Source organism: Drosophila navojoa, chromosome 4 (assembly GCF_054131105.1).
Source record: "Drosophila navojoa isolate 15081-1374.11 chromosome 4, UAZ_NAV_1.0, whole genome shotgun sequence".
Classification (NCBI taxonomy): Eukaryota; Metazoa; Arthropoda; class Insecta; order Diptera; family Drosophilidae; genus Drosophila; species Drosophila navojoa.
In genome coordinates, this window is record NC_142892.1 from 9,431,123 (window position 1) to 9,456,439 (window position 25,317).

Genomic DNA, 25,317 nt, shown 5'->3' on the forward strand with positions numbered 1-25,317 from the left:
TTATGATTCGCTTGCGTCCCAAATTACGCAAACATTGACCCAATTATAACTGATGTCTCAGAATAGAAAACATACTCTGATTTCCTATTGAATATTGGGTATAAAAAATTAATTTTAAGTCTATAGAGCTAACTTGCTATAAATTCACGAGTATGATACGTATCGATTGATAGGGTAGCCAAATTCGATTGCGATTAAAACATTGGTTAGTATCGAAAGCAAGTATTTTCACAATTGAAGGGTGCAGCCACACTGCAGTGTTGTCGCAGCTCGTGTCTGTGCAAGTGCGTTTATGTCGCAGGTCAAATCAAAATGCCTTTGTTTTATTTGTAACTACAGCAGATTGCATCTGGTTAAATAAATAAAAATATGTGCAATTGTGAACAATCCAGATTACTGGTCGTGTTATTGCGCCCAAAAATCATATTAAATCAATTTAATTAATTGTTTGTGAATTGAATTAGCAAAATATATAATAATAGACACGCACAAGCACACACTTGCATTCACATTTGCGTCTCGCAGATATTGTTAAAGTTCATTGCCTCAAAACCCCAAGTCGAAGTGCAATAGAAATTGCAATTAATTTTGAAACATTCAAAATAATTACCGGTAAAAACAAATTGTGTGGAGTCAACGAACCAAGAGTACGAAAAAAAGAGAAAGAAAAACATCAACCAGAACAGGGATTTTCTAAAAATAAAACATCAGCAGCAGCCGAAGCAGCATCTGTTCCCCTTTTCAAAACAAACCAATGCACCAAATAGAATAACAACAATAGCTACATTGCAAAAGTTGAGCATATCGACTAGCTAAAATCGGTTCGTGGTCAAAGGTGGCGGTAGGCGGAGAAAAACGGCACAAGAACAAGAAAAAGTAAGAAGACAATAACAATAATAAAACAGCAGCAGCAACAACAACACAAATCGTAAGGGCTGCTACGTAAGAGTGACCAGATCTTTGTAGAAAAAAAAAAAAACGAAACTAATGCATCCTTTTGAATGCAGGTCATAGAGCAACCAAAAACAAATAACACAAAAATGTCGTGCGACAACGCTAAAACCTCCTCAGATATAGAGCATGTAGACTGGAGCACCGGCGGCTCCGGCCAGCACTACGCAAATGTCAGGTAAGTTCGAGTGCAAACTACTTACAAATAAACAACAAATACAAAGGGAAATATTATTTGCCAAGTCGATGCGCAAAGTTATTATTTGAAGAATTTTTGTTTTATGGTTTGTTTAAGTAAAAGGGGGTCTAATATATTATTTAGAGCTAAAACAGAATACACAATATTTATAAAGAAGTCTAATAGTAGAAATTTTTGTTTCACGAAACAAGAGACATTGCGAACCGTTATATTTAACAATTACCCATACTTCATATTTTGTAAAGCTGACCGATTAACTTTTCTACTTACTAAAATAGAATTAATTCTAATAGTAAAGCCCTTTTAGTCTAGCTTAACTAGCTGTTATCTTTAATAGACAATTATAATATATATATATTTTTTAATACATCAATTTTAGAATGCATAAAAAGTGTTAATAGTGCGCTCTATCCTCATAAAAATATCAAAACAGAAGCCGCTCGAGCCGATACAATCTTTCATCTGTTTAACTAGCAGCAAAACAGTCAAAGCCCATTCCATTAATGTAATCTCATTTAGAAAATGTTAATGATGGCAATTAAATTTGCAACAACGCGCGAGCTCACATATGACTGTGAATAGCTTATGGCATAACTAATTTAATTAATCATACGCCAAGTGTATTTGCATACATATATGCATAAGCCCTGCGTACATTTGTCTAATTCCGATTCGTGAGAATTTTATCAATTGAAATGCAAATACAAATGCTCGGTTTTATATACGAATATGCGGTCGGGTGTCAAGCAAATGACACCTGAATGTCTAATTACTTTGATTTGCGACCTGTTTCATCAACTCCCAGGGTGACATATCTATATACTTGTAAATATATTTACATATGTGCAGTATACTATAATATATTTCCCATTCATTCATCCCATTGCTTAAGTTTACATTACGCTGGCCGCAATTATGGCGTCATTTTAATTTATAAACCAGTCACAAGCGCAAACAGACCTCAGATAAAGTATCTTAGACAAGTGTGAACCCGAAACAACTCACCTTTTCTCCTTATCTGAGCAACGTGCAATCTATATGTATTATAATGGGTAAATCTTTAAGCGTAGCCACGGGTACGGGTTGACGGCTCTGCTGTTGCAATTAAATATTTACTCATGTTGCTTACTTATTTGTTGAGCGTATAATTCACTCAAACAAAATTGCAAAACGAAATGTAGCGAAGCTAAATATATTTGAACTGATAAGCCCTATTTGCTATATTATCAACATCATCAAAGTTCCTTAATACTGCAAACATTTTGACTTATACAATAATGTGTTCTACCAACTATATGAGATCATATATTATTATATATACTAAAAAATTAAGAACCCCACTGTTTTTATTTGTAAATTACAATGTTTCACAACTTATGGGAATAACCACAAAAGATTATTTTGTATTTCTGGATAATCCAATTTTTGAGAATTGCATTTTTAGATATCATTTGCATATACAAAGTTAATATATGTATATTGTATTATACATATATTATCTATAGGTTTACCTTGAAGTGTTTTTCATAAATTAGTTGCTCAATTTTAAAGTGCAAAAACAAAACGAGTTTTAAGCAAAAGTAAAAATAAAGTATAGGCAGCTGAAAAACAAGTGAAATTGAAAGCACACAAGTTATATACGAGACAGTCAGTGTCTTAGTATTGGTGTATTGCTTCCTCGTGCGAAGCTTTTGTATTGAGTGGAGCTAACCACTGTATCCGTGTGAGCTGAACTGCGAACCGAGCAAACGTGACAAATTACACGATGTTTCGGGCTTAACATTTTGATATATGTAGCTTTATATATGTACATATATACAAGTATATGAAATATATATATTTTAATATTTCATTCTACTGATTAATTTGTTGCTAGATTTGTTAGACTGAAAATTGGACTTAAGCATCAAGAATCAATCAGCATTACTTACGATTTCATTTAGACAGAGTTCAATGAGTTCGTTTGCCAGCTGCAAGGCCCAACACCAGTTGGCCTAAAAATTAAACAAATACAAAAATAATACACAACAACAGTTCTTAACACGTTGAAAGGCATTAAAAATACAAAGCTAATAAACAATAATATATCTAAAGCTGATATACAAATATTAATAAATATCAAGCCTGAATAAGAAATATAAAATATTAATATAAAGTATAAATATATATATTTATGTATTTACATGAACAACTTTGAGATTTTCCAGCTGGAAAGTAAATGAAAAGTGAAAATATAAACCTAATGAGTTTATATTTGTTAATATAATTACTACACAATGTTAAGCACATTTGACGAAATTTAACATACCAAACGCATATACCCATTTTCGCTTTAAAAAAAAACACAGTGTAACGAAATGAGAAGGCAAACCAAACAGATATACATATATTTACAGAATACTTCCGGCAATTTATAATTTTCTCATGCATTTATATATACATAAATGCTGTATATAAGTATATTAATTTGTTGCAAAATAAGCGAAATTGATGATAAGTAAATGACAAGTGAAATGCTTTTGTTTCATTGATTTGTGACGCGTAACACGTTGCGTATACGTTACGCATGCTGTCTGGCTTCAATTGGTGCAGTCTCCATGGTCTCCATGGGAGAATGGCTACAAGCTAGAGGCACTTTCAATTCCAATCGATGCATCGCAACAGTATGGAGTGAGGGAAATCTACTATTAATTACTCCATGTCGCATGTCCCGTGCCTCATGTCGCAAGTCGCATGCATATATGTATGTATGTAAGAGCTTCGATTGCAATAACTCAACTGATTGAATTGATGGCCTGATAGCGCACTTGCTGATTACACACAATGCTCGGCCACTTGCTCAAATAAATATATGGATTATATATACAATATATAACATTCCATATACTTATAAATTGTCTTGGGCGCCTCTTCAAGTGACAGCGGAAGCACAGTAACAACAACAGCAAACATTTGCTTTAACTTTGCGAACGGAAATTTGAAACCAAATGCAACAACAACAAAAAGTCCGAAAGTTGTTTTAATTTTATTTTATTGAGTCTTGCACCTGTCCCAAAGTGGAAATGCGATAGCATGGTGCATATTACAATTATCAATTATATACCACAGCCACGTTTCATCAGCTCAGCTGCGGAGCTCTCTGTCTGTCTGTCTTTATTAGTATTAGTGTGTACGAATCTCTCGGCGCAGTTTGCTTTGCTAAGCTCGCATTTATAAGCCCGAGGAGCACCTGTGCATATATCTGGCACGATTTGCGTTCCTTGCAGAAAAACCTTGTCGATAAAACAGTTTCTAAAGTTTCTACATAAGGTTCATTTGACAGAGCTTTTGTATAATTCATTTGCAAGTGCTAATAATTATGAACCGTAAGAACAATTAAATATAAGTGGACGACAAGGCCATCAATCTTTATACATATACAGTCGTATATTACTGAACTGTTAGGAATGACATATAGTATTTCTATTGATAATATTTCTTATTCGGGCATTCAGGCTTATAATATTTTATTTTAATCATCATCTATTTACATATTTCATGTTCATTATTCATACTCATTTCAAAAATAAAATATCAGAGATATCTTGAAATATTCGATATACAAATAATGAAATTTTAATTTGTACTCTTGATCAGTTTTGATCGAAGTTGTTTACTTCTGTCGGTCGGTTGACTTATAAACATTTCCACAGACAGCTCCATTGTGCGCGGTCTGAGTGGCCCACACTTGACTGCCTAGCCCTCAGCCAATTTGGATTGTGAGTAATGGAATACGCAGACGGAATATCTATAAATATTATTGTTATTGTTATTGTTTGGCTTTCAGCGCTTATATCTGTATATCTTATCGGAGCGATAAAGTGAGCTTTGCATTAATACGTTTACGTTCATAAATCGAATAGTGCAGAGTGCGAGAGCTTTTATTGCAAGAACCCACAAAAAAATACTGGCAAAGCTTTAATAGCAACCAAATATAGATCCCATAGAGCCCATTGATATTATATGAATATACGAAAATAGCCAAGAAGGTCAATGAATGCGCTTTGTTTTGAATAGACAAAGAGATATTTTTGCAGTCTGCATGCGTGGGGGTTGAAGATCTTGTTCGATAAACTTGGAATTGTTTGTGATTTATGCAGCCTGATCTTCAGATATGAGCACAATTTATTTACTTTACCCTAATTACGCAAAGTCTGTTTACTGCGTCTTCGGAAATTCGAAATGTCAACCCGTCAAAGTGGGGGGGACGCGCAGCCTCATTCTCCAGCTCCCTTCTATTATCAAGATGTATGCAAATTAAGATTGGGTATCCCGCCAGACTGGCGTCTGCTCTCAGCTCTCAGCTCTCGTCTGTCCTCTGCCATCTGCTGGCTCCTGAGCCTATTAACTAATGAAGTCATAAAATTGGCAGACATCATGCTTAGATATGCATATAAATGTGACAGTCTGAAAGGATAAACAGCTCCTGAAGTCAGAGTACATCCGATAGATATACATATATATACATATATATATATATCGAGAGTGAGAGAGAGACAGATGTAAAAGTCTAGGAAATTAGACGGTTTTATGATTGGGCTGACTACGGTTTGTGTGTGGGCTTCGCACTTCGTCCAAATGCGTTTTATTGATCCGATTGGACAACCACTACGTGACCCTGGCCAGGGCCCATAACAACAGCTAAAATGTGATGACAACCGGCACCACAAACGCTGGTGCCTGCCTTTGTCCGGCGGTGTCCTTCAGCCCAATCACGCACTTGCTGTCTGAACTCTAAAATCACAAACAGCAAAAACAGCCAAGGGCACCACAGGCGGGCCGAAGGGGCGCTGAAAGTAAAAGTGGCTCAACTAAAACCAATTTTTATACCCTCAAACTGAAATGACGAAAAGGAGTTTAGTGTTTGCTCTTAACTAGATGGAGCACGAGAGTAGCAAACCCAAAGCTTTGTAAGGGCGCTATTATTAAGAGAAATCTAATATAAGTTTATATATTTAGTGCATTGAATAGTTTTCTCATACCTACAAAATATCTCACATCTAAAGTAAAAATCATTTCAGGGTATTTTCCAGTCAGGCACTTCCGTCTAGAACGCCCCTGTTGGTTACTCCCTTTCTGCCCAATTGGCCAACATGAAATGTAGTTAGTTAGTTGGCCGTTTATGACGCTTTCTCTGTGGGCGCTTAACCCGGCCCTAATGATAGTCCTCTCTATGTGGCTCAACTAATTGCGCCTGCCCTGAACTTGACCAGTTCAAAGCAGATGGAATTGTCATAATTGTGGCAATGGACGATTGAAGCATGACACACTGAATAATTGAGCAAATTTTAATGATTATAATGCAACTCGTCGGCTTTTCCTCATGGAAATCCATGATAATATGAAACACATACAGCGAAAATCATGGAATGCCAGGCAATATACATACATATACATATATATAGTATATAATATGTACATACAACAATTTTGGTGTATTTCTTATCGGATTTGTATAGCGAACAATAAAAACAACAACTAAAATATAAAATAAACACGCAGCTAGATTAATAATAATTCGGCAATAGCGTGTTCATCTCTCTTAAAAGAAAAAAAAAAATGTATATACATATATATATATATATAAATATAACATCGATAATTTTGACGGGGGAATTTCCAATAAATAAATTCTTAACAATTATTTCATTTATTTTTCTGTTTTATAAAGCATTCTACATTTATAAGTATTGCTTGAGATATATGTACATATAAAATGTATAAGAGAATATAGAAATATTATTGTTTATATCGAGCGGCTTTAGGAATTATGAATTGCATGATAGACTTCTTAGAAAGATTTTTATGTTTTTTTTATGCTCACCCGAAAGTAAAGCATGCTCAGCTCTCAAACATTTTAATTAATTTTTCCGACTAAACGCTTTATCAGTATTAATAATACAGCAAAAACAAAAAGTATTTCGTATAAATTAGGTTTTTTTTTTAGCAAAATTAACATTTTGACACCAGTTCAAAAATGTGAAAAGAGCTAATTGGTTTTGAGTCTGTATAAATCACGGCATATTCTCTATAAAAAGAATCATGTAACTTAGAACAAGATAACAGAAATCCATGGAAAATCTATTCAGATGAAATCCGAGGAAACAAGTAAATGGCAAGTTACATATATATGAACTTTAGATGATGTTAGTCACCTTTCGTTCATTACGTTTTATTCGCCTCTGGGAAATTGTAGTCAGTTCTTGGAATTGTGATTAAAGAAAGCGCTTAATGAGCAAGGATTTATTATGAATGCATTATGAGTATGGGAGTCCTTACATACATCTCTATGTATATACTACGCGTGTTCATAAATTGATTATAGCTTTCTAGGAAATTAAACAGTGTGCATTCGTCGACAACATTGAAGAGGCTACAAACATACATACATACATATACACACATGTCTATGTATGTGTGTAAGTAATCTAATAGAACTGCGTTGCTCTTCTGTTTGCAAGCCTCACTCTAAGCAGCAAACACTTAAATCGTAGACATATACACACATACATGTATAGTATATATGTAGATATGTATGTGTATTGTACTATTTGCTTGTACAATTATCATTATATGATTATATCAGTATGCCATAGAGAATGCAATGCACTAACTAAATTAAATAACTCTATTTACCCAAAGACACTTTGGGTCTAAGTTGTACGCAAATTGATTTAGAAATTGTTTATCAACAAAGGCGCGAGCTCGACGAGAAAACAGAATATGTCAATAGAAGATCAGTGCGACCTATTTAAATAGTAAATAGTAAATAGTAGATACAAAACTTATGTCATATAATAAGTTTTGTTTTTGTATAGGCAATAGGCAATAATTAAAAATATTTGCAAAATTATGCAGAGAAAAACTACAGAGAATCGAAAAATAAAGCGACATCAAATGGAAACTAATAAAAAGATGTTTATTAAATTCACTATTATATACATATTATATTATATTATAATGTGTAATATACATTCAGCGCAAGAAAGGTTGAAAAAAAGAGAAAGCCACGAGAGAAAACAAGAACAATAAAATAATCAATTTATTACAGTGCATAAAAAAAAATGAAATTATGACATAAAAAAAATACATAAATCGTTTGACTGAATATAAATGAAGTTTATCTATATATCTGTATATAAATCGATCGACTGAGCCGCATTCCAATTTTATCGTTCATTCAAGTCATTTGGCTTCCTTATCAAGCATTAACTTTCCCGCATCGAACGTGAATTTCGCAAGGCAATATCGCCCAATCAAATATCAGATATCTTTTCTTATAGCACATATCAGACTCTGCTAAATATATATACATATGTATATTGAGTGATATAGTGTTCTATAGAGAGTTGCGTCCTCTTTTTAGCTGTAATCACAAAGACTATAAAATTGCCCACACATAAATAAGCCTATATTTATTTGCACATAATGAAAGAACAAAGCCGCCCAGGCTCGGTCCAGCGCTTCCTGACCTGAACCCAAAGCCGACTGCTTTGTAAAAGGGGGGCGGACAAAGGCTGCGGAATAAGCCGTGTGGATTGAGCGCTTTGGGGCTGGTTTTCTTTTAGCTGCCAATCAAATGGGGCAACAAATGGCTGCCCATTTCACATCGAATAATCGGTTTAAGTTCGCCGTTGAAGGTCACGACCCGGGGAAACATACATAAATGCGGACATACTCACTTTACATTCAAAGGTCAACATATAATGGTGCCCACAATTTATTGCAGATTCGGCTCGGGCAGCAGCCAAGCGTCACAGAACAGCGGCGATATATGCCGCATCTGCCACTGCGAGAGCGATCCACAGAATCCGCTGCTGACGCCCTGCTACTGCTCCGGCAGCTTGAAGTATGTGCATCAGATGTGCCTGCAACAGTGGCTGACGGCATCGGCGACCAACTCCTGCGAGCTATGCAAGTTCCCCTTCATCATGCACACCAAAATAAAGCCCTTCAATGAGGTAAGTGGCAGCAGCAGCAGCTGACATTTCTCTATCTCTATTACCCAAACTAATTTATTTCGCATTGTTTTTGTTTTTTTCATTGTCGCATTGTTTGGCTTCCTTTCGCTCCCTCTCTATCTGTCGCACTGTGCCGGGCCATCGATTGCATTGCGGCTGACAGTGGCGCAGCCTTGACATCTCTAGCATTGAGAGGCGCCGGCTCTGCTGCTCGGTGCTCTTCCACTCAGCGGCTGCCTTGTGCGTCATTTGGTCGCTGTGTGTGCTCATCGAGCGGGCCGCAGATGATGTAAAGCGTGGAGTGATTGGTTTGTATACCCCATTAACTTGCCCTCTCTACACATATGCAATGGCTATGATTAAACTTAACTGCATTTTTTCAACCATACACAGATTGGCCGTTCTGGACAAAGCTCGCTGTTGTTACCGTCGGACTCACTGGCGGCATTGTCTTCATGTACATTCAATGTAAGGCCTATCTGCATCTCTGCCATCGCTGGAAAGCACTCAACAGGCGAGTAGACCAGCCAAAGGAAGATAACTCGACAATCTGATAGATAGTGATTGTATATAGGCGGCTCTAGTGATATATTTCTAATTAGGATTAGCTCTGCAGCTATTACTATAGCCAAAAATTTGTAATATGTAATTTGTAAATATGTAAGAACTATCAGCATCTGTATGTAGCACGCTGTCTATCAGATATATATTTCATAGTTGAAATGAACTCAACAAGCGAGTAGTATATAAGTTAAACAAACATTTATTACCATTTATCGATTCTAATATATTTATAAATTTGCGTATAAATAGGTTAAATATATAGCAGTATATACATAGTATAGTATAATGAATCTCTATATAGTATTTATATCTGTAAACAATTTGCCAATCATCTTAATCGAAACTAGGCCTTAATAGAGTAATAGGACACATTGAAAGTTTACCTTAGGATGTGCCAATAGTTAACTTTTAAATTTGCATAGTTATGTCATTTCTAAACTCATTTAGCCATGTTTCTTTGTGGTTATGCACTTTTTAGCACAGTCGGCCTCAGAGCAAAAGCGATTAAAGTTGCCTCCGCAGCCCAGATAGATCATCTTGTTGCAGGTGTTGTGAATCATATTGTAGTACCACATTTCAGCCATGGCATACTCTGTGCACCAGCTGAATCTATTATGACCCAGATCTCTGCGCAGATTGCAAGCGTCTTTAACTGATGCGCTTCATTAGTTAGTTAATCGTTTTATCAGATTCACTTTACTTTCACTTACTTGGCTGTCCGACACATTTGGGCGTCTTTCTGACATAGCCCTCAATGTTGGCCACAATTAACGCGACGCCTATCAGCAGCGGGTAGAACTTCATTTCAATTTCAATTCCAAATCAAAACTAACGAGCCAATCGCTGAGCTTTGGTTTTAAATACAAAACTAGCCGTGGAAATATCGTTAATTATCAAAAGTAATTTCCAACATCTGTTTCCCAACAGCTATAAAAACTATTGCACAATTGTGAAAACTATGATGAATCCAGCTGTTCAATAAACTGCGTTAGCCATAGACCATATAGTATCTGTCTATCGAAAAGAAAACATATTGATTACAACGGGCGCTGAAATTATTCTATACAAGTGCTATAAATGTAGCTTGCAATAATACTTACTTCTTATATGAAGGAATAGTAGAATAGTAGTAGTAGTCCTTAATAGTTGTGGTAGTAGTAGTTACAGTAGAAATAATAGTAGTAGTAATAGGAGTAGTTTTAGTAGTACTAAGAATAAAATAATAAAGGCTGTCGCTGAGTATATGTAGAAATAGTAGTAGTTTAGATAGTAGTAGGAAAACTAGTAGTATAGATAGTAGTAGAAATAATAGAGTTGGTACAGTAGAAATAGTATGAATAGTAATAATATTAGTAAGAGAATAAAACTACCCAGTCCTCACTTATATATATATTTTTGATTGGTTGAGTTGAGCTAGCTTAGTTTAGCAGTCCATCTGTATAAACAAGTTAATTCACATAAGGCAGACACTTGAAATGAATGACTAAACAAGTGTCTAGTTCAGTATACCTCTATCAGACCCGATTATATCTCTAAGCAATTTCTGTAGATTTTCTAATGCGGCTTTATCTTCATCTTATAGGATTCTGCTCATTCAGAACGCACCGGAAAAGATTCATCCATTGGCGCCACCTTCACCAGTGGCTGCGCACCATCAGTTCAACGAGCGGCACAGCTCGCTGCATGGCCGTGGGGCCATCAATGGAACGGTGGAGATCAACGCGTCTGGTGGCGCAGGTCACTCTGTGCACGACTCGAGCTGCGGCCCCATGGAGAATGGCGGCTCAACGGGTCTGCATCAGCACCAGCAACAGATGCAGTTGCAGCTGCAGCAGCGTCTGATGAACGCCTCGCCGCAACACATGCTCCAGTTGGACGCAGTGGCGCACAGCAGCAGCAGCGCGGGCACCCAGACGGAGGACGCGCACGCACAGCATCTGCAGCAACAGCAGCATCTGCATGGCCAACAGCTTGGCCAGCAGCTGGGCCAGGTGGCTGTGGCGGCCAACATTGAGTGCTCGCAGTCGCAGCACAACTACGATCGCGACTGGGCGCTGGACGATGTCGTCTCGCAGATCTCCTCGTTTCGGCCATGTCCGCAGGGCTCGGGCAGTATGACGCCGTTCCATGACTCGATACACAATGTGCTGGAGCACTCGGAGAGCTCCAGCCGTGGGTCGGCCACAGATCTATGCGCCGGCTCACGCCAAGATCTCAGTGCCAGCGGCATATCCACAGACACTGGCCGTGAGCACGCGATGCAGCTAAGTAGCTTTAGTGGTCAGTCGATAGATAGCTTCTCTTTAACCACTTGCTAATCCCGTTCTCTCCTTTGCAGGCAGTGGTGAGCACAAGGCGCCATCGATTAGCTCTGGTGTCTCGCATGCTGTGGCCAATGGATTAGGGGGCTTTGTCTATAAGCCGCACCAGTCGAAGCGCTACTCCAACTCGTCCATTTTCCTGGAGAATCGTGATATACTCAATGACTCGCCCATGTGCGTGGGTGTGGGCACGCCGCTCGCCTACGATTACAGCACACCACCAAAGATCGATTATCGCCACTCGAGCATATTGGGCGACGGGGAGCAAGCGGAACTCAGCTGTTGTGCCACTGCTGCTGACTGTCGACTGGGCAGGGCTGTGGACGTGCGTCGCTATTCAGACACCAAGCTGGACATGGAGCAGGAAGCGATGCTGCGCTGCAAGAACACCGGTGGCAACGACACCGTCCTCGATATAGAGCTGCCAGCCTCACCGCTCTCGCCACCAGCTGCCTACGCCGGACACCAGCAGGAGCAGCAGCAGCAACACCTGGTGCTGCGTCGCTCTTTTGACAAGGGCGTGGATGAGACGAATAAGGGCAGCAAGTGCTCGAATCGTTCGTCGGGGGAGGCGCAAATAGATCGTTCCCGATTGTTCTTCAAGTCGTTGCCAAATCTCAGCAGCAGCTGTGAAAGTCTCATCAAAAAGTGATTGTCCTCTAACTCTCTTAACGTGTTTAAAGTATTTAGACAAACAGACCCACAATTTCGTATATTTTCCTTGTTTGTATCTTTATTCTTTGACCTATCCCATCCTTGGAACCGTTCCTAAGTTAATTTTGTATCTCGTAACCACATATAAACAAAGCCCATAAACAATTTTGAGACTGCAAACATAACAACAACAAAAACACAAAACACATGGAAACCAATGCATGTACGTTTAGAACAAAGAAGAGAAATACATTTAATTTGATAAAGAGAGAGGGGAAACAGTATCTATATATGAATATAGTACTATATAGACAGGCACTGAACAAATGAACAAACATACAACTTATAGATAGATATACAAGTCGACTAAATCGCTGCGATTCATGCAGAAATACAATTTGCCCATTTTCACAGCTAACGCTGGATGTCAGCTCGTCCTTCGACCCCTATCCCTGCCACTGTCCATTTTCCACCACCTGCTGATCAAGCCAAATCCATTTTTTATGTGTAGCTCATATACATATACATATGTACTAATATATATATTGACATACAAGCAACTGTAGACGTGAACTTGTGACATTTTGTATTTTGTTTCTTAACTTCTAAGTCAAATGAAAATTTTAAAAATTGATCTGTGATTAAGCGTCATTGAATATACACACATAAAACCACATAACCTAACATACATACATTAAATTTAAACTAATAATAATAATATTAACAGCAGCAAAAACACAACCAATAACAATGCATAAATATATATACATGTGTATGTAGTTTTTAACTATATTTAAAATGGCATTTTGATGATTAAAAGTGCAAAAGCCCCAACGCCTGGGAGCTTCTTCGTGCAGCTTCAGCGGCTCTCTATGTAAATCCTCAGCTTGCGATAAAATTGAAAAATGTAATTGAAATTGAAGCCGATTTAGATATATAGAATTAGCATAATATATATGTATACTGTGTGCATACTTATGATCGCGACATTTTTTATTATGCATTACATTATTTAAATAAATCTATATGCAAAACGAATAAAAAGAGAAAGCTATTCCAAAGAGAATCACGTGAACTTAATGGCGGGTGGAACTAAAAGGAGCGAACTAAGCTGCGACTGTCCGAAGAAAGGAAAATGAAAAGTAAAATGGCGGAAAAATGGCGAAAAAATTACACAGAATTTGGTTATGAGTTTTACAAACATTTTATTTTTCACTGTTTAACATATTAGTCTTTTGCTCATTACAATAAATATGACTTTTTAATAAATACATGCAATACATGAAATATGATGAGAAATGAGGTTGACTTTGGTTAACGCTGATCGACGGCTTTCTATTTGGTGTTGTTGCCATTGGTGGGGGTCTTTGGCTTCGACTCTTCCTCGTTCCGTTTGATGTTCAGATGAGCGGGGCCCACTTGCTGAATTTGAACCACGCGCTCCTTGGTCTTGTCCTCATTGGGCTGCGGCTTAGGAACACTCACGGAGAGAATGCCATCGGATGACAGAGAGGAGATGACCTTATCTCCGTCGTAGCCCTTGGGCAGGGCATAACGGCGCACAAAATGGCGCGAGATGTAGCCATGGCCATCCTCGCGCTCTTCGTGCTTGCCCTCGACCGTGATCCAATTGTCGGCCACCTTCACGTTCAGCTCTCTGGGCGTGAACTGGCTGACATCCATGCATACCTGGTAGCCATCTTTGCCCACTTGTGCGACGGGCATGCTCCAAGCATCGAGCTCACCATTCGCTAGTTTTGACATGTCGCCACGTCCGCGGCGATTGGCCAAAATCTTTCCGACCGGCGAAGTTGGGCACTCGGGATGTGGGCACTGCCATGGACTCAGCAGCGACGAGTTCATGCCCCTGGTTTGGAACTGAAGTGGATTCATGCCCATACCAAAATCGTAGACGGGATTGCGAGGCTCGTTCAAAGCATCAACCAATGTAATTAAATGCGACAGCGACATTTTCAATTTAACTTTTATTAGCGCGCGATTAGAATTAGGGTTATGTAGATTTAGTAAAGATTTTTGGCGCTTTTTTTTTACTTTTCTTTCGCTCAGCGAAGCTTCACTTTGACCAATACTGTTGTTCAACTGTAACGTCGCAGCCTGTCGTCTCCTGCTTTTATAGCCGGCAATCGTGCTCTTCTGAAAACATCGCTCAATTGCTAGAGCATAGTGAGAAAGATGAAAAAACATCGCATAGCTGTAAAGAGTATGCTCTCTACTGGCAGAGCGTAACAGCTAGAAAGAGTATGTCTGTGTGAAGAGAAGAGAGAGAATCATAGACTGGAAAACAACAGCAATGAGTAAAGAAAAGCAAGCGAAAAGACAAAACACAAAACGCACTCTTTGAATCTTTATTTACTTGTAAGTTTTAAGTACATAATGTGCTTAGTTTTACTGAATACTTGTAGTCATAATTGTTTCACACTTGTTTAGGAAATCATAATTTCATATCATAGTTTCTCATCTCTTTCCTCTTTCGCATTTCGTCTACCTGCAGGCCCTATCTCTTGTATTTATTGCGAATTATTGAAAAAACACATAAAACATTTATAGATTAAAACGCATTCCAATTTGATATTCGTTTATCATTATTATATTTTGTTTTTGTTTTCTTAGTTAATTTATAGTTCTGGGTTGCGCATCAATTATCAGTCTCTACATTCACTTAGCCGCTGCCAGGGTTGGCTCCTCTGCCGCCTTACCGGCGGCTGCGCCGTTCTCGCTTGCCTGCTTTTTGGCTAGTAGAATAGCCGCATCCTCAGCAGCGATCTCCTCCGCGCCCTTGGTGGCCTTTTCAACTTTCTCTACTGCCTCTGCAGGTAACTCCTCGACTTCGATTTTGGCTTTTTTGGCAGCCGGCATGGTGTCGTCCTCGGCATCCTCTACGACGGCAGCCTTTTCGGTTTTCGAATTCGATTCAGAGCTGGACGAATTGCCATTTGCATTGGCATCCTCGGTTTTCGTGGCGTCGGCCTCTGCCGAAGCTGTGCCACTGCTACTGACGGCATTGGCGTCGGTGGAGTCCACCTTTTCGGCAGAGGCAGCGGCTGCTACTGCAACTGTGGAGGCAACGACGGCAGTGGCCACATTATCAGTCTCAGCAGTTTCATCTACTTCCATTGACTTTGACTCTGGAGTTAGCTGCGGTTCTCCATTGTCGCCATTGGAATTGGAAATGGAAATTGAGTTGGAATTGGAATTGGTAGTGGAAGTTTGGACAACGGACTCAGTCTCTTTCTCTTTTTCTTTTGTTTTTGCATTTGCAGTTTCATCAGCAGTTTTAGCAACGCTTGTGTTAGCATTGACGTCGCCGGCAGCGTCAACGTCGGCGTTGACGTCGACGTCAACATCTGCCTCTCCGTTGCCATTGCGCTCTTCAGCGCTCTTCTGCTCGCCGCTGGAAGCGACTGCTGGTGTTGCTGCTGCTGCTGCAGCTGTTTTTAGGGTTGGCTGCTCCACGTCGTTGGCTGCACTTTTTCCAATTGGCAACTGCGCATCCTTCGTCTGCGCCATCACGGGTAGCGGTACTGCAGCCGACTGCTGCTGCGGCTGCTGCTGAATGTCGATGATGCGCTCAATGGGTCGCTCCTCGCCCGCTTTAGATGCGGGCGGCGGTGGCGGTGGTGGCGCCTTTACAGTTAGAATGCCATCCGAAGACAGCGTCGAGTGGACATCGGCCGGATCAAAGCCCTTCGGCAACATGTATTTGCGTATAAAATGACGTGAGATGACACCGTGGCCATCCTCCTTCTCGTCATGCTGCCCCTCGACTACGATGCAATTATCGATGGTCTTCACGGTGAGCTCGTCCGGTGCGAACTGCTTCACATTCATGCTCACCTGGAAGCCGTTGCGATTGACCACCGAATAGGCCGATGCCGATTTGCTGGCATTTGCCGACGAGCTGCTCGTGGCAGTTGCCAATGAGGAGTTGACCTTGTCGCCCAGCTCCTTCTCCAGCTCGAGCAGTGACTTATTGCAGCAGACGGTCTTGGCGCCGGCCACACGGCTGTAGGGATGATGGCGATGCTGAGCCTGTGCCTGTCCCCCACCCTTGATAGGCACCCACAAAACCCCACCGGTGGCTGTCGGGGAGTGGGCGTGGCCATGAGAGTGGGCGAGACGTGTGCCACGACGCGTGCTGTTCGAGGGCGACAGCTGCGGGAGCGACTGTGTGGAAGCCGATGCGGCGGCCAGCTGCTCCAGCGGATACATACCGAACCCGTCGTCGATGTCCATGCCCATACCGAGGCCCAGACCGAGGCTGGCGTTGCGATTGAAATTAAAATCATGCAGCTCCTCGGCCAGGTCGAGTATGAACGGTATTAGCGACATTTTCCGATTTAATTCACTGGGGGCTTTTAATTGTCTCTGCTTCTGGCTGGGATCTGATGACACTGACGATTGGCACTTGGCAATGGGCACTTGGCACTGGACACTAGAGCACTAAGTATCTCCAATCTGCTGTTACCGTTCCGCGTACGATCCGTTCCGGCTTCTAACTGGATTGCGTTTGAGCTCTTATGGCTGAATGTTCAACCTTTTAAACGGCTGTGCAGCGCTGAATGGAAAGCAAATGTCTGGCCTGGAAGCGTGCTGCAGCAGCGACTACGAATGCCGGCTCGTATCCAACATCGTCGTTGTTGCCGTCGCCGAGTTGTGGTGTCGGCGTAAACGTCGACGTCGTCATCATCGTCGGCTTATGCAAAGTGAGGCTGGGCCAACGTTTCCCATGTGCAATCTTTGTTTATTTGCACAGTTTTGGCAAAAAATCGATAGAATTAAACCTGGCGACGACCATCCTCGAAATAAGATCCAAAAGTATTGCTTATCAGAGACTTACGCACACGCACACGCACATATACATACATACATACATACATATATAGGCACACAGATGTATACAGTCATATACTATGTATGTACGTTTCTATGTGTCTACTTTTTCGCAATACGAAGTTGGCAATTTTCCGGTTGCGAGAACAAAGAAAGTATTCCAGGCCGCAAACGATGGAGAAACATACACAAGCCGGCACAACTTGAAAACCGGCTCCAGCCTCTCGACCTACGCCTCGGCTCTGGGCATGAGTTGCCACGGCAATATATGTATGTATGTATATACATATGAGTACTATTTATGCATACACGAACATATGTACACATACATATATACACATAAACGTTTGTCCACAAATACACTTCCATTTACTTACTACATATGCATGTATGCATATAAATGAAGACACGAGCATGTAAAGTAGCCATGTTGCAGCTGAATTCCCTGCGCTCAGCCGGCAAACAGCTAAACAGCTGAGAGGCCGCAAAAACGTATCGTGCCACAGGCCGGTTGCCGAACCGGCGCGATGATAGCAACTACAACAACAGCTGGTTTTGCTTCTCTCCACTCACTCACACAGACACATTGCCGGCGTGTGCATTTGTGTTTGTGGTCTGGAAGGCCAACCGGCAACTGAAAATTTGTTGATAATGGAATTAAGTCGAAGGGGGCAACAGCCGACAGTGGGGTAGGCGCAAAACATGCGCATTGCCCCTTAGCGAAGCTGTGTGTATACACTTATTTATACATATGTATATATATTATAGATTGCAATCGTATGCAGCAACAAAAGCTGATGTACTCACTTGAATACATGCATAAAACATACACACGTATACGTGTGTGTGTATAAAATTTGTTACACATGCAAGCAATTTCTAGACAAGAGCCAGACACTAGTTTGGAGACTTGTGCAATAGTGAAAACGACAAACAAAATAAGGGGCTGGCAACAAAGCTGGAGCTGCCCATCAATGAATACATACATACATACATATGTATATATGTATGTATATATGAATTTGCACATATGTATGTATATGCTCGTACTATTATATATTTGCAGATGTCTACACGTATGTGCATACATACATAAATATGTACATATGTATGTATGTGTGTATGTAGACAGAGCCATCGCTGTCATCAAAATTCATAGGCTGATAGAAATTTACGTACATACATACATATGTATGTACGTAAACGTAGAGTATATGTATGTACGTATGTGCGTATATGTATGTACATATATATATATATATACATATATGTATATATATATTTACATACATATAAATATGGCTCTATATAAAACACTTCATTTGTATGCTCTTGCTTAATTTACTTATCCGATATACATATGTATGTACATATGTACATTCTAGAAAAAGAATTTACTTACATACATACATGCTTATGTACATAAATATGTAGGTACATATGGATGTAAAAAAATAATTCATGTACTTTTCTATGTATGTACATACATCAATATATAATAAGTAAATGCATACATCCATATTTCCAAATACATCCATATATACAAATGTGTATACAACTGTACATACATACATACATTTGTGTATGCTTGCGTAGAGAAACGAAGAGATAGAGACAAAGACAAAATGTTACTTTTGCTTTGTCATCTTTAATTTTTCGTCTTTCTATACTACTTTCTTAATTGAAATACATCAAACCATTAATATGTTCATACATACATACATACCTGCATTTTGTACCTATAAATGCATATGTAAATTGTATATATAGGTATGTACATACATACATACATAAAATATGGTAAAATTGCCATTTATTTATTGCGCTGCAAACAAATGCAAAAAAAGTCCACAGTCAAACATAAACAAATAAATTTAAGAGTAAATGAAAATGTCTGTATCTATGTATGTATGTATGTATTAATTAACAAATTTTCTAGATATGTACATTATCTGGAAAGTTACAGAACATTCTTCTATATGCAATGTTATTGTTTGTTTATTTTTTCTGTTATCACTTTACTCGCTCTTTAACTGCTGCTGTTGCTATCTCAGCGAAACACTCTCACTTTCGTTGCTAGATAATGCTGCAATGAATATATAAAATTTATATACTTACATACATATATATGTATGTATATTTGTATATACATATCTACAAGCATCACGTACATACACACATTCGAGCGCTTTCCAGAACATTGGCAAAATTATTCAACTTTACCCAGAGCCAGAAGTTTCCTTGGCGTGCCCAAACCTGCTATCTCTCTCGCACGCACCAGCGCGCGCGTAATCGAGAGCCACCACCGAGCTGCTATAAATACGCGACGCATTTCGTTCCCGTCATCAGTTTACTTTGAAAAAGCAAAGCAACAAGCAACAAAAACTCAGCGAAAATCCTTCCTGCAAGGAACGACAAGAAACAAAAGCACAAATAATTTTTTCTACAGAAGTTATCAAGTATTATTGAAAAAGAGAAAACATGGCAAACCTACCACTTCTTTTGAGCTTGGCTGACGATCTCAACCGTCTGTCGATGGTGCCATTCTACGACACTCCTTACTACTGGCAGCGCCAAAACCGTAATCCGCTCCTGGCATTGGCTGCAGTGCCTCTTGACCAGCAGCTGCGCCAGTTGGAGAAACAAGTGGGTAGCATTGGTCCAGTATCCAAGATTGGCAAGGATGGCTTCCAGGTGTGCATGGACGTCCAACAGTTCAAGCCCAGCGAATTGAACGTCAAAGTTGTGGACAACTCGGTTGTCGTCGAAGGCAAGCATGAGGAGAGAGAGGACGATCATGGTTTCATCACTCGTCACTTTGTGCGCCGCTACGCTCTGCCCGATGGTTATGAGGCCGACAAAGTAACTTCCACCTTATCCTCTGACGGTGTGCTCACTGTCAGCGTGCCGAAGCCAGCGGCCATCGAAGATAAGAGCAATCCTCGTGTTGTCCAGATCCAGCAGGTGGGACCTGCCCATCTCAACGTGAAGGAGAACGCTAAGGAGCAGCCAGAGCAAGAAGCCAAAGCCGAGAAATGAACTGAGCATCTCATAAGTTAACTCATTTTTAGTGTGTAGATCACATTATTATTATAATCAATTATGGAAGTCAATATGTATTTGTTTGATATGCATATACTATGTATTTAACCTATTAGCACATATGCCATATATATGCATGCATACATAAGTATGTATGTACTATATATCTATAATATGTTTCCTTTACCTAAGCCTTATATATAACTTTTTCGAAATAAAAAATTTTAATTTTCCATAAATTTAATGACTTTTTATTATGGGCAGAAGCAGATGTATGCATACATACATACATATGCATACAAACAGTCTCCATGTATTGATATACAGAATGACAAAGATGTTACATACACATGAACATTAAAAGCAATCGTGTACACAACTTGTATACATGCATATGCATATAATGTATGTACATATGTACATACATACATTGGTGTGTACGTGAGAATTGTTCGGCAAATTTTATTTGGGAGAATTCGAATTTTTCAGGGAACTTTATGACATCGCTACTCTCAACTCCCATTCGAGTCAATGTTTTATGTACATACATGTATTTAAATATACATACATATGTATGTATGCAGGAAAAGCTCAATAGTAGCATAATGCTGCATTTATGTAGCTGCTTGAGTTAAAAGCTTGCGAGTTTCCCTTAAATGCATGTGCAACTTAAAAGAGAATTTATATTTACACACAGATACATCTACATGAGTGACGTGCATACATACATATGTATGTATATACATATATGTATGTGTGTATTGATTGCAAATGCAGAGAAAAGAAAACGAGGATAAAGAATGACAAACAAACCGGTCTCGGCAAACAGACTGCAAGTTCAATGTACTTGCAAAATGGCAACGTTGACGTCTGAGTGGATGCGTTTTTCTGCCAGTGGTTCGCTAAATTTACTTTAACATTTTAGCAAAATGCTATACGAATTTTAAAAAGCAGGCGCTTTATATAAAGAAATACTTAAAATATCGTACATACATACATACATATATGCACATAGTACATGCATACATATGTATATATGTATGTATATACATACATATGTACATTCATATGTAAGCATATGTACATACATATGTACAGAAATTTCAAGAAACTGGTAGAATTTTATTTATGGGAAAGAGAGCAAACAAAAAAAATGCCGGCTGGCACACAAATACACGCACATACGTACAGACATACTTGCCGACAGAAAGAGCGAGCAAATTCAAGAGCGAACCAGAACAATCGTCAAATGTTATCTCTGTGTGCGTGAGTCAGTTTGGCGTCGGTATAAAAACCCGCTGCGTTCCTTGCGCCTCTTCAATTCTATTCAAACCGTCGTTTAAAACACGTCTGCTGCGCAGAAGCAATCAAAAAAAGTTTCAATTATTTACCAAGCTAAAAAAAAGTGAAAGAGTAAAAATGTCAATTGTTCCACTATTAAGTCTGGCTCGCGATCTAGATAGCGCCTACAACGACTGGGACCATTTCTTGGACGACGATTTCGGCTTCGGGCTGCATGTAAACGAGTTGTTCCACCGTCCACGTCTGGTGATACCACATCACTTGCATCGTCGCCGCTCTCACTTCTCACCTTACGAGAGAAGCCATCAGTTGTTGCCCGCACGTCGTCGAGCCTCCGCTGGGCAGAATTCACTGCTGCCCACTGTTGGAAAAGATGGATTCCAGGTGTGCATGGATGTGGCGCAGTTTAAGCCCAGCGAGCTGTCTGTTAAGGTTCAGGACAAAACCATTATCGTCGAGGGAAAGCACGAAGAGCGTGAGGATGGACATGGCTTGATCCAGCGCCACTTTGTGCGCAAGTACACCTTACCCAAGGACTATGATGGCAACGATGTGGTGTCGACAGTTTCCTCAGATGGTGTGCTGACTCTGAAGGCGCCTCCGCCACCTAGCAAGGAGCAGGCCAAAAAAGAACGCATTGTTCAAATCCAACAAACCGGCCCTGCACACCTCAGCGTCAAGGCGCCAGAGGGCGCTGCCGACGGCAAAGGCAAGAGCGAAAATGGAAGCGAGAAAATGGAGACAGGAAAATAGAAGAGGAACGTCGAGGGAGAAGAAATTTAGTCGAAATCTGAGTGTTGCCACACTGTTCGGAGAGTGCAAGACTAAAATCATACACATACACACATAAACACACACATACACAAACACACGCAAAGACATCACAAAGTACGTCACATTTAGCTATAAGGTATCGAAATGTATCCATTCGAAATGTAAAAATTCCATTTTGTTAGCTATGTACATGTAATGTAATTCGTATTTTCATCCACTCATGTAAATCTAATTTCATGACATTTAAAAGAGCAACGGCAACACTCGAACCATATGTATTCGCATTTATGTTTACTGTGAGAAACCAATAAAATTAATTTAAAATTAAATTCGGCTTGAATATTATTGGAAATGGGAATATTACTATTGTTCAAAGAATAATGTTGACAGTGACAAATAGGCATATCCATATGTACATACGCATGTCGATATGCATGTATGTGTGTATGTATGTACGTAAGTTGGGTACTTTTTTTAACATCGTGTGTACATAAATATGTACATTGTATGTATGCATGTGCTCTTAGTACATAGCACATAGATACATATTCATATATGTACATATATATACATACATACATATACATATGTATGTATGTAGATGGGTATGCAAAAGTATGCTCATGTACATATGTATATTTACATACATATGTATGTACATACATATGTATACTAAATGTATTGTTGGACATAGGCACATTTTTGGGCATGTCGCGATAATTTAGTTTCTCGAAAGTACAGCCAATCGTATATACATATGTACATACATACATACATACATATGTATGAATACAAGTATTATTGGGAATACACACACATGTACATACATATGTATGTATCCAAATGTATTTTAAATGCAACTTTTAGGTTTCCCTCAAATGCAATTTGAAAATACATACATACATACATAGTACATGTATGCATAAAAATAAAATCGCAAGCATACATACATATAAACATATGTATGTACGTACATATGTACATATTTACATCCGCATATGTATCTATGTATGTACATATGTATATGGCTGCGTATGTACAAATGCGTGTGCACATCTGATGTATGTATGTATGTACATATGAATGTATGCATGTCTGTATGTATGTACATGTCTACCTTCTCTTTTTATTAAAAAAAGTATAAAAAAAAGAGTCAGGAAAGAAGTCCCGAAGTTGCCGGTTTTAATTGTTTTAGTCATTTTGTTTGACTTTTTGCACAGTCTGACATTTTCTCTCATTCTCACACACACAATATTAACACATTTTCTCTCGTATATTCGATTCTCTTTTTGGTTACCGTATTCGTGACACACACGAATACTCTAGCAAGCACGCGATGTTTCTCGCTCTGTTTCTCTGATTCGAACACACACTCGTAAAAGCTCGATGCTTCTAGAAAATCACTCAGCCGGCTATAAAAGGCCGCTGGCTGAGTTCATTGCTTCAGTTGATAAATAATAATCATCAAGTGAAGAGCTTCACAGCCCTAACAAAAAAAAAAAAAAAAAAACAAGTAAACCACTTTAAAACTACTTTAGTCGTTTGCAAAAGTGATACGTGGATAAATAACAAGAAAGATGTCGCTATCTCAACTTATTTCTTTGGTGAACGAGCTACAGGAGCCTCGCACTCCCCTCTACGATTACGGATTGGGAATTCATCCAATTCAGCTGCAACCTAAGACTACTCGTCAGCTGCTGTTGAGCCCCTGGAGTTTCCCAGACTATCCAGCTTCGACGGTCGGAGAGATTTTGGCCGGCCGTCGCAGGCGTGACTTGGCCAAGTCCGCAAATGGATCTGGAGATGGCTGGCACTGGCCCCTCTCGCAAGTGGGCAAAGACGGATTCCAGGTGTGCATGGATGTCACTCAGTTCACTCCCAACGAACTGAGCGTCAAAGTAGTGGACAACTGCGTTGTCGTCGAGGGCAAACACGAGGAACGCGAAGACGACCATGGCTACATCTCGCGCCATTTCGTGCGCCGCTATGCTCTACCAAAGGGCTACGACGGAGATAAGGTCGTCTCCTCACTATCGTCCGATGGCGTACTTACTGTGAGTGTACCAAAGCCACAACCCATCGAGGACAAGTCCAAGGAGCGTGTGATTCAAATTCAGCAAGTGGGCCCTGCTCATCTGAACGTCAAGCGCAACGAGGACGAGTCGAAGGAGAACGAGAAGGACAAGAAGGAGAAGAATGCTAGCAATGGAAAATAGAATTTGGACGCTGGCAACTAGAAGCTAGAACAGCCTCACAACCTGTGTCATCATTCCTCATTCCTCACCAAAAATCTCTAATGTATTTATTAGATCATATATGTTAATGAACAGAAGACTAATAATTATAATATAAAATAGTTCCAACTGAAGAAAAGAAATTGTTTTTCGGAATAATTCCGGAAGGCGAAAATATAAAACACATTTAAAAACTAAAAATTTTTAGTTATTTATTTTTAGTTTCGCATTTTAGCTGGGGTTTAATAAAGTTTATGTCGTTGAGCAGTACTGCAAAACGTATTTTAGACTTTCGTGTTGGGTAAATTCACTTAGTACTTGGTTCTGGCAAAATCTACGAAGAAGAACCAAAACAGCAAGAAAATCCCTAAAAATGCCAGCGTTGGTAACTCTAGACGTTGTGTTTTATAACTGATCTGTTCCAA

The 25,317-nt window shown here is 39.4% G+C and overlaps 7 protein-coding genes across 8 annotated transcripts; 4 read left to right on the top strand and 3 right to left on the bottom strand.

Moving 5' to 3' along the window:
- Nucleotides 1-242: 242 nt before the first annotated feature.
- On the top strand, nucleotides 243-14,581 carry LOC108651119 (uncharacterized). Of its 2 annotated transcripts, XM_018100585.3 has the most exons (7): nucleotides 244-942; nucleotides 1,008-1,129; nucleotides 8,919-9,150; nucleotides 9,314-9,458; nucleotides 9,544-9,664; nucleotides 11,297-11,994; nucleotides 12,053-14,581. In XM_018100585.3, exons 2-7 carry the CDS (start codon nucleotides 1,041-1,043, stop codon nucleotides 12,685-12,687), a joined length of 1,920 nt encoding a protein of 639 aa, XP_017956074.1. In that variant the 5' UTR covers nucleotides 244-942; nucleotides 1,008-1,040; the 3' UTR covers nucleotides 12,688-14,581. The 2 variants fall into 2 exon arrangements, with proteins under 2 accessions (XP_017956073.1, XP_017956074.1); XM_018100584.3 differs by having other exon boundaries at nucleotides 243-1,129.
- LOC108651128 (kunitz-type serine protease inhibitor HNTX-03141017-like) lies at nucleotides 10,056-10,704 on the bottom strand. Its single transcript, XM_018100595.3, has 2 exons — nucleotides 10,425-10,704; nucleotides 10,056-10,366 (listed from the first exon to the last, which is right to left on the bottom strand). The coding sequence occupies exons 1-2, from the start codon at nucleotides 10,516-10,518 to the stop codon at nucleotides 10,158-10,160; spliced, it is 303 nt and encodes a 100-aa protein (XP_017956084.1). The 5' UTR covers nucleotides 10,519-10,704; the 3' UTR covers nucleotides 10,056-10,157.
- Nucleotides 13,870-14,779, bottom strand: LOC108651122 (heat shock protein 26). Its single transcript, XM_018100588.3, has one exon. It carries the CDS (start codon nucleotides 14,658-14,660, stop codon nucleotides 14,025-14,027), a length of 636 nt encoding a protein of 211 aa, XP_017956077.1. The 5' UTR covers nucleotides 14,661-14,779; the 3' UTR covers nucleotides 13,870-14,024.
- Nucleotides 14,780-15,041: 262 nt separating this feature from the next.
- Nucleotides 15,042-17,497, bottom strand: Hsp67Ba (Heat shock gene 67Ba). Its single transcript, XM_018102649.3, has one exon. It carries the CDS (start codon nucleotides 17,037-17,039, stop codon nucleotides 15,366-15,368), a length of 1,674 nt encoding a protein of 557 aa, XP_017958138.1. The 5' UTR covers nucleotides 17,040-17,497; the 3' UTR covers nucleotides 15,042-15,365.
- Nucleotides 17,498-19,870: 2,373 nt separating this feature from the next.
- Hsp23 (Heat shock protein 23) lies at nucleotides 19,871-20,653 on the top strand. Its single transcript, XM_018102737.3, has one exon. It carries the CDS (start codon nucleotides 20,022-20,024, stop codon nucleotides 20,577-20,579), a length of 558 nt encoding a protein of 185 aa, XP_017958226.1. The 5' UTR covers nucleotides 19,871-20,021; the 3' UTR covers nucleotides 20,580-20,653.
- A 1,234-nt stretch (nucleotides 20,654-21,887) lies between these two features.
- Hsp27 (Heat shock protein 27) lies at nucleotides 21,888-22,987 on the top strand. The gene has a single exon (XM_018102722.2). It carries the CDS (start codon nucleotides 22,002-22,004, stop codon nucleotides 22,635-22,637), a length of 636 nt encoding a protein of 211 aa, XP_017958211.1. The 5' UTR covers nucleotides 21,888-22,001; the 3' UTR covers nucleotides 22,638-22,987.
- A 1,141-nt stretch (nucleotides 22,988-24,128) lies between these two features.
- Hsp26 (Heat shock protein 26) lies at nucleotides 24,129-25,014 on the top strand. Its single transcript, XM_018101683.3, has one exon. It carries the CDS (start codon nucleotides 24,236-24,238, stop codon nucleotides 24,872-24,874), a length of 639 nt encoding a protein of 212 aa, XP_017957172.1. The 5' UTR covers nucleotides 24,129-24,235; the 3' UTR covers nucleotides 24,875-25,014.
- Nucleotides 25,015-25,317: the final 303 nt, after the last annotated feature.

Excerpts from the sequence above, each read along its gene's own strand:
- LOC108651119 (XM_018100584.3), top strand. The coding sequence starts at position 1,002 with ATGCAGGTCATAGAGCAACCAAAAACAAATAACACAAAAATGTCGTGC. Across the intron at positions 9,459-9,543 it reads TGTAAAGCGTGGAGTGATTG|ATTGGCCGTTCTGGACAAAG; the intron begins GTTTGTATACCC and ends AACCATACACAG. Across the intron at positions 9,665-11,296 it reads CGCTGGAAAGCACTCAACAG|GATTCTGCTCATTCAGAACG; the intron begins GCGAGTAGACCA and ends TTCATCTTATAG.
- Hsp67Ba (XM_018102649.3), bottom strand. The coding sequence starts at position 17,039 with ATGTCGCTAATACCGTTCATACTCGACCTGGCCGAGGAGCTGCATGAT.
- LOC108651122 (XM_018100588.3), bottom strand. The coding sequence starts at position 14,660 with ATGTCGCTGTCGCATTTAATTACATTGGTTGATGCTTTGAACGAGCCT.
- LOC108651128 (XM_018100595.3), bottom strand. The coding sequence starts at position 10,518 with ATGAAGTTCTACCCGCTGCTGATAGGCGTCGCGTTAATTGTGGCCAAC. Across the intron at positions 10,367-10,424 it reads CAAATGTGTCGGACAGCCAA|TTAAAGACGCTTGCAATCTG; the intron begins GTAAGTGAAAGT and ends GAAGCGCATCAG.
- Hsp26 (XM_018101683.3), top strand. The coding sequence starts at position 24,236 with ATGTCGCTATCTCAACTTATTTCTTTGGTGAACGAGCTACAGGAGCCT.
- Hsp23 (XM_018102737.3), top strand. The coding sequence starts at position 20,022 with ATGGCAAACCTACCACTTCTTTTGAGCTTGGCTGACGATCTCAACCGT.
- Hsp27 (XM_018102722.2), top strand. The coding sequence starts at position 22,002 with ATGTCAATTGTTCCACTATTAAGTCTGGCTCGCGATCTAGATAGCGCC.